This window comes from Salminus brasiliensis, chromosome 11 (assembly GCF_030463535.1).
Source record: "Salminus brasiliensis chromosome 11, fSalBra1.hap2, whole genome shotgun sequence".
In the NCBI taxonomy this organism is placed as follows: domain Eukaryota; kingdom Metazoa; phylum Chordata; class Actinopteri; order Characiformes; family Bryconidae; genus Salminus; species Salminus brasiliensis.
The window spans coordinates 1836742-1855340 of record NC_132888.1 but is presented as its reverse complement, the minus strand read 5'-3'; the positions used below and the strand labels follow the sequence as shown (position 1 = coordinate 1855340).

General features: G+C 43.9%; 2 protein-coding genes across 3 annotated transcripts in view; one reads left to right on the top strand and one right to left on the bottom strand.

The window, feature by feature from the left end:
* pkn2a (protein kinase N2a) overlaps window positions 1–17462 on the bottom strand; it is a 34997-nt gene extending 17535 nt beyond the window's left edge. Inside the window, exons 1-4 of the mRNA XM_072691313.1 lie at window positions 17442–17462; window positions 9504–9804; window positions 2843–2997; window positions 339–468 (exon numbers count right to left, since the gene is read on the bottom strand). Coding sequence (XP_072547414.1) covers window positions 339–468; window positions 2843–2997; window positions 9504–9804; window positions 17442–17462 — 607 coding nt within the window. The remainder of the gene's footprint in view (window positions 1–338; window positions 469–2842; window positions 2998–9503; window positions 9805–17441) is intronic.
* Window positions 1–18599, top strand: part of gtf2b (general transcription factor IIB) — a 340326-nt gene that overhangs the window by 31290 nt on the left and 290437 nt on the right. The gene's annotated exons all lie outside the window — the stretch shown is intronic.

Sequence of the window (18599 nt, the reverse complement as noted above, 5' to 3'; positions counted from 1 at the left end):
ACATCATTAGTGCTACCAATCATTTCTGAGCCACTGTCCTGTCACTAGTGCAGTCCGTCACTGGCAAGCTATTGTGACATCCATGCAGCCCATTACTAATGGGCCACTGTGATGTCAACCAGACAGTGCAGCCAGACAGTTATGGGCCTGTGTGACATCATCAGTGCCTCGAGCAAGCGTTACTCAATTCCTTCATGCCCTTTTAGGGGGGTAGGGTACCTGCTGTGCACACGAAGGGCGTCTATAATACGTGTAGTTCTACTGAAACCTTCCCTGATCACACGCTGATCCGACTACAATAATGAGGACGCAGCTGTGAGAGTGTAGAGTGACGTTACCAATGACGTCGTTGTTGTCAAAGCTCAGCTCGTGGCTCTGGCTGGCTTTTAGGATCTGCATCCTGATGAACTCAATCTTCATCTTACTGTCCTGCAGCATCTGCTGCGCCGTGGCCAACAGCTTACGGTCCTGCACAGACAAACGAACGAAGCGGTTAAACAGGAAAAGCCCTGGAGTTCAGGCACGGACACTGCACCGGACAGCTGTGCGTTACAGTGATGCTGCAGATTTCTTACAGTTAGGGGTGGTGATGTAAGGAACAGTGTGGAACAAGATTAGAGACTAGACTGATCTGCTGTCACGGGATCAGCTGACCTTCAGCCCAAATAATCCATCAGTTGATATTCCTCCAACTTAGCCGATCCTGAAAATCGCTCAGCGACGTTAAACGTATGATCCATGGGTTACATGGACATACAGATGGTGTGCATGGCTGCAGAAACCCCATACTGGATTTCACTGCACATTCAGATAGACACTTATGGACAAAAGTATTGGGACACGTGCACATTCACTGTACTGAAATCTAGGATATTTAAAAAAAAAAAAAAAAAAAAAAGTTGTTGGAGTCACTGTCTCTACTGTCCAGAGAAGAAGACTTTCTACTAGATTTTGGAGGAGGAGCATTGCTGTGAGGATTTGATTGCATTCCACCAAAAGAGCGTTAGTAAGGTCAGGATGTTGAATGATGATGATCACCACCCCACCTCATCATTCCCAACTCCCCAACTCATCCTAAAAGTACTGGATGGAGCTCCTCCACCATCATTCCAGAGAACACAGTTCTTCCACTGCTCCACAGCTCCTCAAGACTGGGGGGCTTTATACCCCTCTAGCCCACGCCTGACATTATTAGGCAGCATGGAGCCACTAGGTTCATGATGATGATCTGCTCCAGAGAGTCCTAATCTATTGGCAGTACTTCTTCTCTACAGGGACTAGACAAGCTGTGTGTGTGCATTTGCACATCTGTGTCAGCAATGGGTACAGCTTAAAGTAGCTGAATGCAGTCATTAGAAGGGTATGTCCATTTACTGTATTGTCTGATATGCCTAAATGTCATTATTACTATAATTATTATTATTATAGACAATAGTGATACACATTGTTTTATAGTAATACAATATCTTTTTGGCCAATGCACTAATGATCCAATTTGTGAGATAAAAACTGTGCAGTTTCACAATCTAAATTGTGAGTTTCGTAATCCGTCCTGCTCCTGGTCAGGGGTGGCGTTAGACGTGATGTGCAGTAAAACCACAGTGAGCGGCTTTTTCTTTAATAAAACAGGTCAAACATGATACAGAAAACAGGACATATGGTCAAATCTAACAACATCTAATAATAGATAATAGACCTGCGATTTTAGGAACTGCTCTCTGGACTCGGGTTCTGGTTCTGGTACCGGTTATTTAGCTTAATCAGATGACGACAGACTTTTCAGGGGAGACCTGAACTGAATCACCCCGGTGTGAACAGAACGAGGACGAGTAAACAAAATTCCACTGAAATACCTCAGGCTGTTACCGGCTGCCGGTGTGTGTGTGTGTGTGAGAGAGAAAGAGAGAGAGAGAGTGTGTGTGTGTGTGTGTGTGTGTGTGTGTGTGTGTGTGTGTTTGTGTGTGTGTGTGTGTGTGTGTGTGTGTGTGAGAAAAGGCCTCTGTTTCCCCATAATTACCTGGTTGACATCAGCCCCTTGTTGACATCTCAGACACACACACACACACATCTCTTAGTACCTGGCATATTAGCTATCCATATGCTCACATGGTTGTGTGCGTGTGTGTGCGTGTGTGTGTGTGCGGGTGTGTGTGTGTGTGTGTGTGTGTGTGCGGGTGTGTGTGAGAGAGATAGTGTAATCAGTCTGAGGGAGAAGCTCACAGTCAAGGCCATTCATGTGAGCTAACCTCTCCAGTCTGAACTGAAGCTTCATTCACCACATCCTCAGACTCCTGAGCCGTAACCGTGACCCTACATGACATCAGAATAAACAGAGTCAGTGGTCCAGGTGGGGATCCCCAATGCTCCCCAAATGACTTACATTATATGTCCAAATGTTTGCGGACACCCCTTCTAATGAATGCTTTCAGCTACTTGCAAATGCACACACACAGCTTGTCTAGTCCCTGTAGAGAAGAAGTACTGCCAATAGAATAGGACTCTCTGAAGCAGATCAACATCATGACCCTATTGACTCCATGCTGCCTAATGCCAGGCGTGGACTAGAGGGGTATAAAGCCCCCCAGCATTGAGGAGCTGTGGAGCAGTGGAGGAACTGTGTTCTCTGGAATGATGGTGGTGGAGCTCCATCCAGTACTTTTGGGATGAGTTGAAAAATCTAGTAGAAAGTCTTCTTCTCTGGACAGTAGAGACAGTTACTCCAACAAAAGCGGGATCAGCTCTCTAATATCCTTATTTTTTTTATTTAAAATAAAACGATGATGAGTGAAACTTTATGTTCTATAAATGCTGGATTGTGGATGAGGCTGGATGGGGGGGGTACCTTTGAGGAGCCGTTGGAGTACATGTGGATCATGTTTTCTGCTCCCTGTTTGACTTTCAGCTCGATGTCGATCTGCTTCTTCAGCGCTGCCAGTCGGCTCCCGCCGGTGCACGTTCGGCCTTCACTGCTGGGGGTGTCCGGCGTCAGAGGGCATTCTGGGAAAATCAAAACAGCAGACAAAACAATAATGAGGATGAGGAAAGGATCATATGGGTGCAAAAGAGGGTCTACAGTGGTCTGAGAGAGAAACTGCAGAGTTTACACCCTGAGACATTTAACAAAGCTGGATATTTAACTCCAGATCTCATCAGAACAGATAAAGCAGCTGAACATGAATCCAGTAAAAAGGAGAAACAAGAGCTTCTCATTCTGAAGAAAGAAAGTAGTGAGATCTTGTCGGTGAGCTAGTCTGAAGAACAGAGCTCGGTTCCTCCAGGACGCCCCCCAGTCCAGCCAGCACAGCGTGGAGGATGTGTTCAACTCCATCAGCAGCAGCAGCAGCAGCAGCAGCAGCAGCTCACCTGATTCACCATCATTAAGCCCTGATTTACCACCAAACCAGGTGTTGATCTGAGGAGAACTCTAAATAATACTAGACTCCATGAGGAGAACTTTGGAGATGTTCTAACGATGAACACAGTGATGAAGACTGCTACTCGGATGATGCTAGTGAGGGATCATGGCATGAACTGCAGTAGGTAGTGGTCCACAGTGGCGTGCTAATTGCTCTATGCCTTTTGTACCATGTGTTCATGCCCTTTTGGACGTTGGTGAAACCGCATCCTTTGCCCCTGGTGCTGGTTTTGCTCTCTGCTACAACCGACTGGTGTGCTCGCTTATTTAGACGTGCAGTAAACCCGGTCACGTGGCATCTGCGACATCTCGGACTGGGTTGATTCTGAACCAGTCATAATGTTCTGGTAAAAATGACTGTATTTTTGATATCAGAGATAAAAAGAAATTATATATATATGTATATATAAATTCAATAGTCACAACATGGAGGAAAATTCATAGTGACTGTATTGATTTAATATAATAAATACATATATATTTCTTTTATCAATAAAAATAAAATAATAAATAAAAAATGCTGGTTTTATAAAAGTGCTCGTTAGTCAGAGTGTGTTTACCTCCGTTTTGTGCCTGTGGGGAGATCAGATTAAAAAACAAAAGCTCTGAGCAGATCAGGGCTAAACCACAGCTCTGGCAGATGAGCTCACCTAGTCATGTCCAGACTAGAAATAGACACGCAACACAGAGAACTACCATACACACACACACACACACACACACACACACACACACACGACAAACCTGTTAGACGTCTTCCGATAGCACAATTTCTCACTACAGCAATTACAGACACATCCAATCTCTTTCTAATTCTTCACCTGTAATCAGATCAAAGTCCCAGAGCAGCACCAGCGCCAGTCTCCATCACTACAGCAGCCAACCTGCAGCTCAGCCAGCACATCTACATCCAGCCATAACATTACAACCACTGCCAGGTGACCCGAAAACAAACGGACAATCTAGTTCCAGTGACACCTGTCCAAATGTTTGTGGACACCTCTTCTAATGAATGCATTCAGCTACTTTAAGCTGTACCCATTGCTGACACAGATGTGCAAATGCACACACAGCTTGTCTAGTCCCTGTAGAGAAGAAGTACTGCCAACAGAATAGGACTCTCTGGAGCAGATCAACATCATGACCCTATTGGCTCCATGCTGCCTAATAATGCCAGGCGTGGGCTAGAGGGGTATAAAGCCCCCCAGCATTGAGGAGCTGTGGAGCAGTGGAAGAACTGTGTTCTCTGGAATGATGGTGGAGGAGCTCCATCCAGTACTTTTGGGATGAGAGGAGTTGGGGATGATGGGGATGGTGGTTGGTGTGGCACAACAGATAATACCACTAGCTGCCAGTAAGCTATTACACCATGTTGGAGACCAGGGTTTGATTCCTGGTCTGGGTGATTGTGCTGCACTACATCAATAAGAGTCCTTGGGCAAGACTCCTAACACTACATTGGCCCTCCTCTTTAATACGAGTTACCTTGTAAGTCGCTCTGGATAAGAGCGTCAGCCAAATGCCGTAAATGTAAATGTAAATGATGAGGTGGGGTGGTGATCAATCGTCCAACGTCCTGACCTTTTGGAGAAGCAATGCTCAATGCACTTCCTGGACAGTAGAGACAGTTACTCCAACAAAACTCTTTTTAAAACCCTTGATTTCAGAAGAAACAATGAATGAGCAGCTGTCCCAATACTTTGGACCTTATAGTGTATCAGGCAGTGAGCGAACGGTCAGTTCTTGGAGGTGATAAAGATGGAAAAATGGACAAACGTAAGAATCTAAAACAAATTGACAAGAACCAAACTGTGATGTTCTCTCCCGGTATGCAGTGGTCAGTACCTACCAAAAGTGCTCCAAGGAAGGGCAACCAGCTCAAGGACAACTGGTGACAGGGTCATGGCACATTAATGCTCATGGAGGCCCCGCCCACCTCACAACTAGCTAACATATGAAGGTGTCCAGATACCACAGGAGACCTTCAGAGGTCTTCCAGAGTTCATGCCTTGAGGGGTCCGAGCTGGTTTGGTGGCACAAGCAGGAGCTACACAATATTAGACTTGTGGATTTAATGTTATGGCTCTACTCAGGACCCTCCGCTACTTCGCTCACTGAGCAGAGCTGTGGAGTGTAAAGCTCTCCTACTGACCTCAGGTCAGAGAGGACAACAGCAGCACAGAGCACAGGCAGTGGTGTGACACTCCGGGACATTCCTGTCCTGCTGAGTCACCAAACAAAACTCCTCTCTGCACGGAGGCCTTCAGCAGCGCTCTCCGCTCAGCCGGAGAAACCAGCGCGGACACGAGACTCCAGCCATCAACCACGACAGTCCGCCTACACGCCCCCTCACTGTTCAAAAGCAGGTCCATGAACTTACACTAAATGGACAAAAGTATTGGGACACTTCTCTTAATCGCTGAATTCAGCCACAGGTGTATAAATCCAGCCTCTAGTCCTGCAGTCTGTCTTTCTTCCACACATCAGTGAAAGAACGGGAGGTTCTGAAGAGCTCACTGAACTCCAGTGTGGTTCTGTATGTAATAGGAGACACCGCTGCACCAACAGCAACAAGTCAGCTGGAGAAATCTCCTCCCTCCTAGATCTTCCTCCATCAGCTGTGAGTGGTGTTATTATTGAACAGTGGAAGAGTTTAGGAGGAACAGCTCACAGAGAGCAGCTCAGTGTCCACCGAGTGTCTGTCAGACCACATAAAATTACAGAGCGGGTTCAGGGCCGAGTGCTGAGCTCAGAGCAGAGTGCAGAAAAGCCTCCAACTGACTCAGTAACTGCAGCAGAGCTCCAGACCTGCTGCTGCTGGTAGAGCTTAGAGCAAAGGAGGACCAGCTCCACATTAATAATGCCTATGGGTTTAGAATGTGATCTCATAAAAGCTCCTGTAGGTGTCCCAATACTTTTGTCAATAGCGTGTATAAAACCTAAACACTTCTGCATCCTCAGTAGGCGTGTAAGAAAATACTGATATATTGAAGTACGGTGATTTTTGGTATTTAAGTACTGCATCGATTCTCAAAAGTAGAGTGGGTGTGTCTACGGGTCTTGTGGTGTGTTCAGAGTTTGGACGCGGTCTCCGGTCAAGCTTCTGTTTGGAGATATGAGTTTTTTTGTGCGACAGCAACGATACTCTAAGCTACTGTTCCTCACATTCCTAATATTCTCTGAACTGCAGACTTAAAAAGCAGGTTCTTCAAGGGTTCTTCAGCTCTTTACAACCAACTCAAAGAAGCAGGTGGATGCAGAAAAGGTTATTTAATAAAAGCACCGTTATTATGAGCTTTCAAAATAAAAGAAAAGGCAGTATGATCATCCAGTGAAAACAGAGCTGCTCTATCATATAAGGAGAACCGAGAAGGTTATTCTTTTGGTCTCACAGACCTGTCCCAGTCCTGATGCCCTCAGTCTCTCCCACATGGTGAAGTATATGGTTTATTTAACAATGCTACCAGATCAGTAGAGACAGAGACTCTTAGACTGCCTAACATCAACATTTTAATAGATCATTCTCCTCATTATGACTTTTAGAGAAATGGGGTTTTGGGGAGGGGGGGGGGGGGTAGTGCACTATAGACCCCTGTGGCGCGGCCTAAGCTTTCAGTCTTTGTTTTCCTTCCATTACTTTTACTTTTCTACTTGAAGTGGTTCTGAAACCAGTACTTTTACACTTTTACTGGAGTAAAAAGCTTCGGTTGATACTTCAGCTTCTATAGAAGTCTGTTAAAACCTCGTATCTCCACTCACTTCTACTTGAGGAATGAGTGTCAATACTTTTCACACCTTTCTAATTTGTACAGGTAGGAGAATTGGTGTAGAGTGATGGGCTCACCTGGTTGAGAAGTCGAACCCTAGTCAGTCATTGGGAGGGTGTATGTACAGATGTAGAGAATAAATAAACTAATTGATAAATAAATGAATGAATAATGGAACGAACATCTGAGAGAACTAATTCATATTACATGAATTTACATTAGAGTTATATTTACAGCATTTAGCAGACACTCGTATCCAGAGAGACGTACAAAAGAGCTTCACCATTTACCCAAGAAAAACCTTACCTAGTCTAAAGACAAAAAATTCAAAGATACGTCCAAGTTTAGACTCTACTAAACACAAGTCAACCAGTGTAACCTTAGAAATAGGTGTAGCACAACCACAACAATGGGAGCGGAGTAACCAGGACAGCGTGGGTAGCATTACTATAGAAAGGAGTGTAGCATTACCTTGGAAATAGGTGCAGCACAAACTAAGAAAAAGGGAATAGTGTAGCCATACTAATGGGAGTAGCGTAAGGAGTACAGTAAGCTTGGAAATGGGTGTAGCGCAACCATGGAAATGGAAGTACAGTAAGCCTGGAAATGGGTGTAGCATAACCTTAAAAATTGGTGTAGCGTAACCATGGAAGTGGGAGCAAAGTAACCATTTAAATGGGTGTACATAAGCCCGGAAATGGGGGTAGCATAACCATGGAAACGAGTGAGGCATAACCATTTAAATAGGAGTACAGTAAGCCTGGAAGTGGGTGTAGCACAACCCTACAAATGGTTGTAGTGTAACCATGGAAATAGGAGTAGAGTAACCATTTTAAAAAGCCTGGAAATGGGTGGAGCGCAAACATTAAAAAGGATGAATGACTAAATGAATCAATTAATAATTGAATGAACAAACCTCATATCTCCACTTTTTTTATTATAGGAGAAGAAAAAAAAAACTCTTCTTAACTTTCAATGGACTTTATTCCAGGTCCTTTTGGAGCATTTCTATTGGTCCGTTTATCATGGAATTCTGATACAATAGTACAAACAGCAACTGCTGGATTCACATTATGGAGAAAAATGAAAAATTGATTTAAAAAATGGTACGAAAATAATAGAGTGACTGAAGTAAGTGTTTGGTTTCGGTCTTAAAGAGCTGACCTCTACAGATGGGACTCTGAAAAGTGTTCAGTAGATGATGCGGAGGAAAGCAGGGCTGGTAGGTGTAATTACCCAGCAGGCAGATCTTTGGTGTGGCCAACAACTGGCAGTTGAGCAGCCGCCCGATTAGCCATTCAGCTCATTCATTTAAGAGTTTAGAGAAAACTCCCATCCCTAAAGGATGGGAGCACCATGACACTACAATACTGCCCCCAGAACAGCCCTCTCTCCTCTTACTCAGCACTGAGGCAGCCCTGACTTCAGCCTTCCACTTCCTGAAGCTGTACCAGAGCCCTGCAAAAGGGTGCAGCGTAACCATTTCAATGGGTGTAGCATAACCCTGGAAATGACCAATAAAATGAGTGTAGCCAGAAAACACTCACAGTTACTATGGGTGTTGAATATTCATGACAACCTTAACTGGGTGTGGGGTGTAGTGTAACCGTCACAATGGGAGTAGCACTGACATGGTTACATGGTGGCAGTGTAACCTTAGAAATAGGTGTAGCACAACCACAACAATGGGAGTGGAGTAACCAGGACAGCGTGGGTAGCATTACTATAGAAACGAGTGTATAACATAACCTTGGAAATAGGTGCAGCACTAACTAAGAAAAAGGGTGTAGCGCAACCATGGAAACAAGTGAAGCATAACCATTTAAATAGGAGTACAGCAAGTCTGGAAATGGGTGTAGCGCAACCATGGAAATGGGAGTAACACAACCATGGTAATGGGAGTACAGTAAGCCTGGAAATGGGTGTAGCATAACCCTAAAAATGGTTGTAGCGTAACCATGGAAATGAGTGAAGCATAAACATTTAAATAGGGGTGCAGTAAGCCTGGAAATGGGTGTAGCGCAATGATGGAAATAGGTGTAGCGTAACCACTTAAATGGGTGTACATAAGCCTGGAAATGGGAGTAGAGTGACCATGGAAATGAGAGTACAGTAAGCCTGAAAATAGGTGTAGCATAACCTTAAAAATGGGTGTAGCGCAACCATGGAAATGGATGTAGTGTAACCATTTAAATGGGTGTAGCGCAACCATGGAAATGGATGTAGTGTAACCATGAACATGGATGTAGTGTAACCATGGAAACGGGTGGTACAGGCACACACCCCACTGAGAACTGAATGGCAGGGAGCTGAACCTTTACCTAAGAGGAGCTCCTCTGGATCTTTGACCACGATGTGAGCGTTCAGCTCCTGCAGCTCCTGGTGCAGCTCCTCCACCTTCTTATTGGATTTCTTCAGCATGTTGTCCACGTACGCCAGCCTCTTCTTGTCTGTGGTCACTTTGCGCAGGTTCTCAGCTCCCTCCTTTATCTTCAGCTCCTTCCGGATCTCCCGCTTTATCTGCTCTCGGATCTCGTCCAGTTTCTGCTGGACCATGGTGTCCGACAGGTCCAGACTGTGGCCCAGGCGGAGCTCCGAAACCATGTGATCCCTCAGGTCGCCCTGGAAACAAGAAAAACAATGAGGGTAAGATCTGTTCTGACTGTTCGGACTCTCTTCGTTAAAAATTCAACACCTTCAAGGCCTTTAAATGTTCTTGCTGGATCTTCTGTTCATTAAGCTCCAAATGTCTGTTACAGCAGTCAACATAACCATACAAGCGAGCAATGCCATCCTGGATATTAAAATTAATCAGACTGTCATATGATCAATCACTCTATCTACTGCTTCTTAATGCTGCCCTAAGCTGCTATCCCAGGATCCATCGATGGGCCTTTAGACTCACCTGCAGGAACACGAGCCAGCAGCTTACAAAGCCTCCACTTCCACCATTTACCTGCTGAATCTCTCAGTCTCTGTATCTCTCTACCTCCCTATCTCTCTCTCTCACACACACACAAACACACCTGCAGACCAGGTAACTGACTGAGCACTAGGAGAACGCCACAGTCTCTCCTAAGAGACATTAGGAATAAGCAGCAAACAGACCAGAAAGACGTCCGTCAGCGCTGACTCACATGCAGCATTCAGCGAAGTGGAACACTGGGAGTGAGGCTGGAACTGTGCCAGTTATGAATAAAGTCGTGGAATAAATTAATAAGTAAAAATAGTAAAAATAATAGTAAAAATGCATGGCTGCCTCGTTAAGCATCAAATTGCCGACACAAATGTGCAAATGCACACACAGCTTGTCTAGTCCCAGTAGAGAAAAACTACTGCCAAGAGAATAGGACTCTCTGGAGCAGATAAACATCATGACCCTATTGGCTCCATGCTGCCTAACGCCAGGCGTGGGCTAGAGGGGTATAAAGCCCCCCAGCATTGAGGAGCTGTGGAGGAACTGTGGAACTCTGGAATGATGGTGGTGGAGCTCCATCTAGTACTTTTGAGATGATTGGGGAAGGATGAGGTGGGGTGGTGATCAAACTAGACACTTCTGACGTGGCTTTTGTTGATTTTAGCAAAGCTAATGTTGCATTTACCGTCACTGGGTTCAGCTCTACAGCAGCTCTTCAAGCTTCTGGAAGCTAGAAAACAGCAAACACCACCCTGGTCGGTTCTGCACTGGAGTTACTGTGGTCTCCAGTGGCCATAAAATGTGGTTAAAGATGGTCAGGAGAACACAAGAACCAGCGAGGAACAGGCCTGCTTTGAACTGGAAACTGCTGGAACACTCCCTCAAAAACACTCCATCACTAAAACACTCCTTCAAGTTTGCAGCTGAAGCACATGGGTTCATGAACCCAGACAAACCTTCTGGAGGAACGTTTTATGGTCAGATGAGATAAAGATGATTGCAGGAGTAAAGATCAGGCATTTAACTCCAGGAATGCTGTACCAGCTGTTAAACATGGTGGTGGGAGCACCATGTTCTGCTGCCAGGGGAACTGCTACACTGCAAAAAGTGGATAGAGTGAGGACTACCTCAGAGTTCTTCAGCAGAACCTGAAACCATCAGCTAGACGACTGAAACGTGGACACAGTTGTGGTGTTCCAACAAGATAGTGACCCCAAACCCACATAACAAGTGGAGTGGAATGGATAAAGCAGGACAGCATTGAGCTTTTGGAATGGTCTTTTCAAAGTCCTGACCTCAACCCTGTCGAAAATATGTGGACAGTTTAAAAGTTAAACAACACTGAAAAACAGCATCACTAAACCTTTACACACAGCCTTTATCATCATCATCGCTAAACCTTTATCACCATCACTAAACCTTTATCACCATCACTAAACCTTTACACACAGCCTTTATCACCATTACTAAACCTTTACACACAGCCTTTATCATCATCATCGCTAAACCTTTATCACCATCACTAAACCTTTACACACAGCCTTTATCATCATCATCGCTAAACCTTTATCACCATCACTAAACCTTTACACACAGCCTTTATCACCATCACTAAACCTTTATCACCATCACTAAACCTTTACACACAGCCTTTATCACCATCACTAAACCTTTACACACAGCCTTTATCATCATCACTCAACCTTTACACACAGCCTTTATCATCATCACTCAACCTTTACACACAGCCTTTACCATCACTAAACCTTTACACACAGCCTTTACCACCATCACTAAACCTTTACACACAGCCTTTATCATCATCACTCAACCTTTACACACAGCCTTTATCATCATCACTCAACCTTTACACACAGCCTTTACCATCATCACTAAACCTTTACACACAGCCTTTATCATCATCATCATCACTAAACCTTTACACACAGCCTTTACCACCATCACTAAACCTTTACACACAGCCTTTACCACCATCACTAAACCTTTACACACAGCCTTTACCATCATCACTAAACCTTTACACACAGCCTTTATCATCATCACTAAACCTTTATCACCATCACTAAACCTTTACACACAGCCTTTATCACCATCACTAAACCTTTACACACAGCCTTTATCATCATCACTAAACCTTTACACACAGCCTTTATCACCATCACTAAACCTTTACACACAGCCTTTATCATCATCACTCAACCTTTACACCCAGCCTTTATCATCACTCAACCTTTACACCCAGCCTTTATCATCACTCAACCTTTACACCCAGCCTTTATCACCATCACTCAACCTTTACACACAGCCTTTATCACCATCACCAAGCCTTTACACACAGCCTTTATCATCACTAAACCTTTACACACAGCCTTTATCATCATCACTAAACCTTTACACACAGCCTTTATCATCATCACTAAACCTTTATCACCATCACTAAGCCTTTACACACAGCCTTTATCACCATCACTCAACCTTTACACACAGCCTTTATCACCATCACCAAGCCTTTACACACAGCCTTTATCATCACTAAACCTTTACACACAGCCTTTATCATCATCACTAAACCTTTACACACAGCCTTTATCATCATCACTAAACCTTTATCACCATCACTAAGCCTTTACACACAGCCTTTATCACCATCACTAAACCTTTACACACAGCCTTTACCATCATCACCATTAAACCTTTACACGCAGCCTTTATCAACATCGCTAAACCTTTACACACAGCCTTCATCATCGCTAAACCTTTACACACAGCCTTTATCATCACCATTAAACCTTTACACACAGCCTTTATCACCATCACTAAGCCTTTACACACAGCCTTTATCACCATCACTAAACCTTTACACACAGCCTTTACCATCATCACTAAACCTTTACACACAGCCTTTACCATCATCACTCAACCTTTACACACAGCCTTTATCACCATCACTAAACCTTTACACACAGCCTTTACCATCATCACTAAACCTTTACACACAGCCTTTACCATCATCACTCAACCTTTACACACAGCCTTTATCACCATCACTAAACCTTTACACACAGCCTTTACCATCATCACTAAACCTTTACACACAGCCTTTACCATCATCACTAAACCTTTACACACAGCCTTTATCATCATCACTCAACCTTTACACCCAGCCTTTATCATCATCATCATCACTAAACCTTTACACACAGCCTTTACCATCATCACTAAGCCTTTACACACAGCCTTTATCACCATCACTAAACCTTTACACACAGCCTTTACCATCATCACCATTAAACCTTTATACGCAGCCTTTATCAACATCGCTAAACCTTTACACACAGCCTTCATCATCGCTAAACCTTTACACACAGCCTTTATCATCACCATTAAACCTTTACACACAGCCTTTATCACCATCACTAAACCTTTACACACAGCCTTTATCATCACTAAACCTTTACACACAGCCTTTATCATCACCATTAAACCTTTACACACAGCCTTTATCACCATCACTAAACCTTTACACACAGCCTTTATCACCATCACTAAACCTTTACACACAACCTTTATCATCATTGTCACTAAACCTTTACACAGCCCTTATCATCACTAAACCTTTACACACAGCCTTCATCACTAAACCTTTACACACAGCCTTCATCACTAAACCTTTACACACAGCCTTCATCACTAAACCTTTACACACAGCCTTTATCACTAAACCTTTACACACAGCCTTTATCACCATCACTAAACCTTTACACACAGCCTTTATCACCATCACTAAACCTTTACACACAACCTTTATCATCATTGTCACTAAACCTTTACACAGCCCTTATCATCACTAAACCTTTACACACAGCCTTCATCACTAAACCTTTACACACAGCCTTTATCACCATCACTAAACCTTTACACACAGCCTTTATCACCATCACTAAACCTTTACACACAACCTTTATCATCATTGTCACTAAACCTTTACACAGCCCTTATCATCACTAAACCTTTACACACAGCCTTCATCACTAAACCTTTACACCCAGCCTTCATCACTAAACCTTTACACACAGCCTTCATCACTAAACCTTTACACACAACCTTTATCACCATCACTAAACCTTTACACAAAGCCTTTATCACCATCACTAAACCTTTACACACAGCCTTTATCACCATCACTAAACCTTTACACACAGCCTTTATCACCATCACTAAACCTTTACACACAGCCTTTATCATCATCACTAAACCTTTACACACAGCCTTTATCACCATCACTAAACCTTTACACACAGCCTTTATCACCATCACTAAACCTTTACACACAGCCTTTATCACCATCACTAAATTAAACTATTATAATATAATAAACCTAAGTCAGCATGATAAGCACCGGCTCGTCTGTACAGAGCTAAAGAAAGGCTCATGCCGCCTCTGTGGAGCTCATGCTGAGCTAAGCCACTTATCTTCACTGCACACGAGCACATCTCTGACAGTTTATTGATAACAAGGGGTGTCATTCACACACACTGAACAAACACCCTGTCCTCCACTCCCCAACGCTGCACACAGCAGAGCGTCTTCAGCCCGAGAGAGAAATGGAGTGTGTCAGCGTTTGTGGCTGATGCAGTCATACGGCTGTGAATAGCGGCTGTGTTCAATCAGTAAAACCCAGCACAAGGCTTTTAACACCCATCAGGGATTAATACGTATAAACCAACCCTTAGTGCACCTTTAACGACTAAAGGGGAAGTCCACCGACTTTTAAATTCCAGCAAAATTAAAGGTTTTATTATTCTAGATAACTTTCCCCAATCAGAACTGAAGCAGACGTCTAGAACCTTCCACCTAATGGTGATGAAGACGCTGCCTGATGCCTGAGACACGGTTCTACCAGAGTTCTGAGAAGAGTTCGGCTCTAGAACCTGCTTTTAGAACCAGATCATTAAAATGGTGGAGGGATACATGCTGCAGGGTGTAGTGCAGCTACAGAAAGTAGTCCCTAAAGAGAACTGCATTAGTTCAGATTCTCTATTCACTATTTAACCCTCATCATCATCATCATCATCATCATCATTCCATATAAACCTCAGAAGACTGGTGGAGCTGCACTGGTGGGATTGGATAGGAGATAAATTATGGGCTGTATCTGAACACAGCATTAGTAGCTTAGCTAGTTCTGAAATCCATGGACAACACTGTGAAACCACTGGGGGAGAGGGACGATTGTGTTACTGCAGTGTCCCACAACTTCTGAAGCACAGAAATGAGCTTAAAATAAGAGTTCGACTGAAAGTGAGGGGGGGGGGGTTCTAAATTAACTAAAATGAATTAAACTGTAAAAATACATCATTAATGCATTACTGTCTGAGTCATGCTGAAATCATTTAAATATAAAAATCCAGTTCAATAAGCCAAGGTTCAGGTTCAGGCTGGAACAAAAAAGTTCATTATAATTTCATTAAAAACCTTTATTTTACATAATTTTAGTGAAAAAAGATAATTTTACTATTTTTAATCAATATGACTAAAACACAGACAGACTAACCTGCAGCAGGTGATTTTAACACGATATAAAACAACCTGAAAGCAAAACCTGCAGTTATGTAAATGAAGCAGGGAAGCATTTCTTCTGCTGACTCCACCACATCCATGAAGGTCATATTTATGCATATTTATCGTAGAACAGCGCAGCATCACCCCGGCGTCTGCTCAGGCTTCCTGAAGGTCTTTTGCCGTTAAATGAAGGGGTTCGATTTCAGCCGACTTGACTGCAGAAGGACCTTGGGGAAGTTTTAGCAGACTTCACAGTGGTGGAGCACTGTTCTACTGTGCAGCGCTACCTACATAAACATGACCAAATTTAGACCAAAATCTGCTACATTTCCTTCAGGATCAAAAAAAAATATCTATTTATCTATCTGATGACATCACAACCAAACATTTACAACTTCTACTAAATTTCTCCATTTCCTAAAGTCGATGGATGGACTAAAACTGGACTAATATAGATAGATAGATAGATATATACAGACACATTTCTTTTTCTAAAATTCAGATTTTAGTAATAAAGGTTAGCCAATCAGTCAGTTTTACTAACACCTCATATGGAACAAACTGCATTCAATATATTTATATCAAATTTATATCAAATATATAGTTTTGCAATGAAAATGCCAAAACATTTCTGTTAATTTTTTTTTTATTTAGCATTTATACCATTGTATCATGATACAATTAAACAGATTTATTTACATATATTATATATTACTTTTCATTTAACCATTATTTAACATATTTGTGGCATTTTTATTAAATTAACTAATGAATGCATTTTATTAAATATTGGTTCTGTTTTTTTAACTACTTAACTTTTTAAATATGTTAAATATTTTAGTCTTGGATTTTAATATAAATGACTCCATTAATATTTAAAATGTAGTTGGTAAATAGGCAATATATTCCTAAATACATGTTGGAGTGTAATGAAATGCAGTGTATTTTAAATGTATCCAAGTATAAAAATATTTTCCCATGTAGATTCTGTTCAATATAGATAGAGAAGTTGCTAAATTGGTAAAAATCTATAATAATAATAATAATAATAATAACATGCTGTCCCCTTCAGTCTCCAGTCTCTCCCCCTGCAGCTCTATAACCCCCCAGTCAGTCAGTCAGGATCCTGCTGCCCTGCAGAACAGCCCCGGCACTGAGAGAGGGGGGACGGGGCAGAGCTCCGGCTGGGGGGGCAGTCTGACCCGCTTCTCGCTGCTCTGAAGCTCTTAAAACTTTAATTTTCCCAACTTTAGAGCCTGACAACCCCCCAAAACCCCCCAAAAACCCCAAACAGCTGCTAGAGGAGTGTGTTAGCCACCATCCCCGAGCTCCATGTCCTCCAGCAGAGCAGCACCAACCATTCTGCCCCGCTAAGACCCCCAAATCTCCACACAGCCGCACTTTCGCCCCTTTCATAAGAGAGAGGGGGGGGACTCCCTCCCCAGGAGAACCGCCTAACTTCGGGCGCAGCGAGCGGAGCGGGGCGGACAGCGGCGGCGGAGGAGGAGGCGGCGGAGGCGGCGAGCGCCGTCGGGCTGCCCCGCTGTGTTTTCCAGGCCACGGTCCGCTTCCAGCCTCCCCACAAATCAGCCCCCGGCCCTAAAACTGCCCCCTGACCCAACACCGCGGACTCCAGCGGGGCGATGAGTGCGCGAGGTGTGCTCGCGGCTGTAAATACCGACACACGCTCGCGCGCGCGCTCACACACTCCGTGCACGCTCCTGTTTTTCCGAACAAACCAGCTGCAAACTTTTCCTACCTGCATGGGATCAGCCGCCATCTTGGCTCTCAACTTTGAATCAGAGCGTGCGGGGAAGGGGAGAGAGTGTGTACACACACACACACACACACACACACACACAGGCGCGCGCGTGCGTGCATGCATGCATGTGTGTGTAAGCCCCGTTTAGGGCAGTGAAGGAATCAATATGGTTCACTCTAACACAAGAGGTTTCAGTCTAACGCGCGCGCGCACACACAGACAGACAGACAGACAGACAGACAGCCTTTGATCTAGAGAGGTGCTAAAGAAAGAGAAATACAGGGACAGACAGTTAGACAGATAGATCACACAGGTGGGTGGATAAACATATAGGTGGATCAGAAGGTGGGTGGATGAGTAGGTGGATGAGTGGGTGGGTGTATAGATGGATAGGTGGATGGATGGGTGGATGAGTGAATGGTTGGTGGATGAGTAGGTGGGTGAGTGGGTGTATAGATGAACAAATAGGTGGATAAGTGGGTGGGTGTCTAGATGGATAAGTGGATGGATGAGTGGGTGGGTGTATAGATGGATAGGTGGATGGATGGGTGGATGAGTGAATGGTTGGTGGATGAGTAGGTGGGTGAGTGGGTGTATAGATGAACAAATAGGTGGATAAGTGGGTGGGTGTCTAGATGGATAAGTGGATGGATGAGTGGGTGGGTGTATAGATGAATAGGTGGATGGATGGGTGGATGAGTGAATGGTAGGTGGATGAGTGGGTGTATAGATTAATAGGTGGATGAGTGGGTGGGTGTCTAGATGGATAGGTGGATGGATGAACAAATAGGTGGATGAGTGGGTGGGTGTCTAGATGGATAGGTGGATGGATGGGTGGATGAGTGTGTGTATAGATGAATAGGTGGATGGATGAACAAATAGGTGGATGAGTGGGTGGGTGTCTAGATGGATAGGTGGATGGATGGGTGGATGAGTGAATGGTAGGTGGATGAGTGGGTGTATAGATTAATAGGTGGATGAGTGGGTGGGTGTCTAGATGGATGGGTGGATGGATGGGTGGATGAGTGGGTGTATAGATGAATAGGTGGATGAGTGGGTGGGTGTATAGATGAATAGGTGGATGGATGAACAAATAGGTGGATGAGTGGGTGGGTGTCTAGATGGATAGGTGGATGGATGGGTGGATGAGTGAAT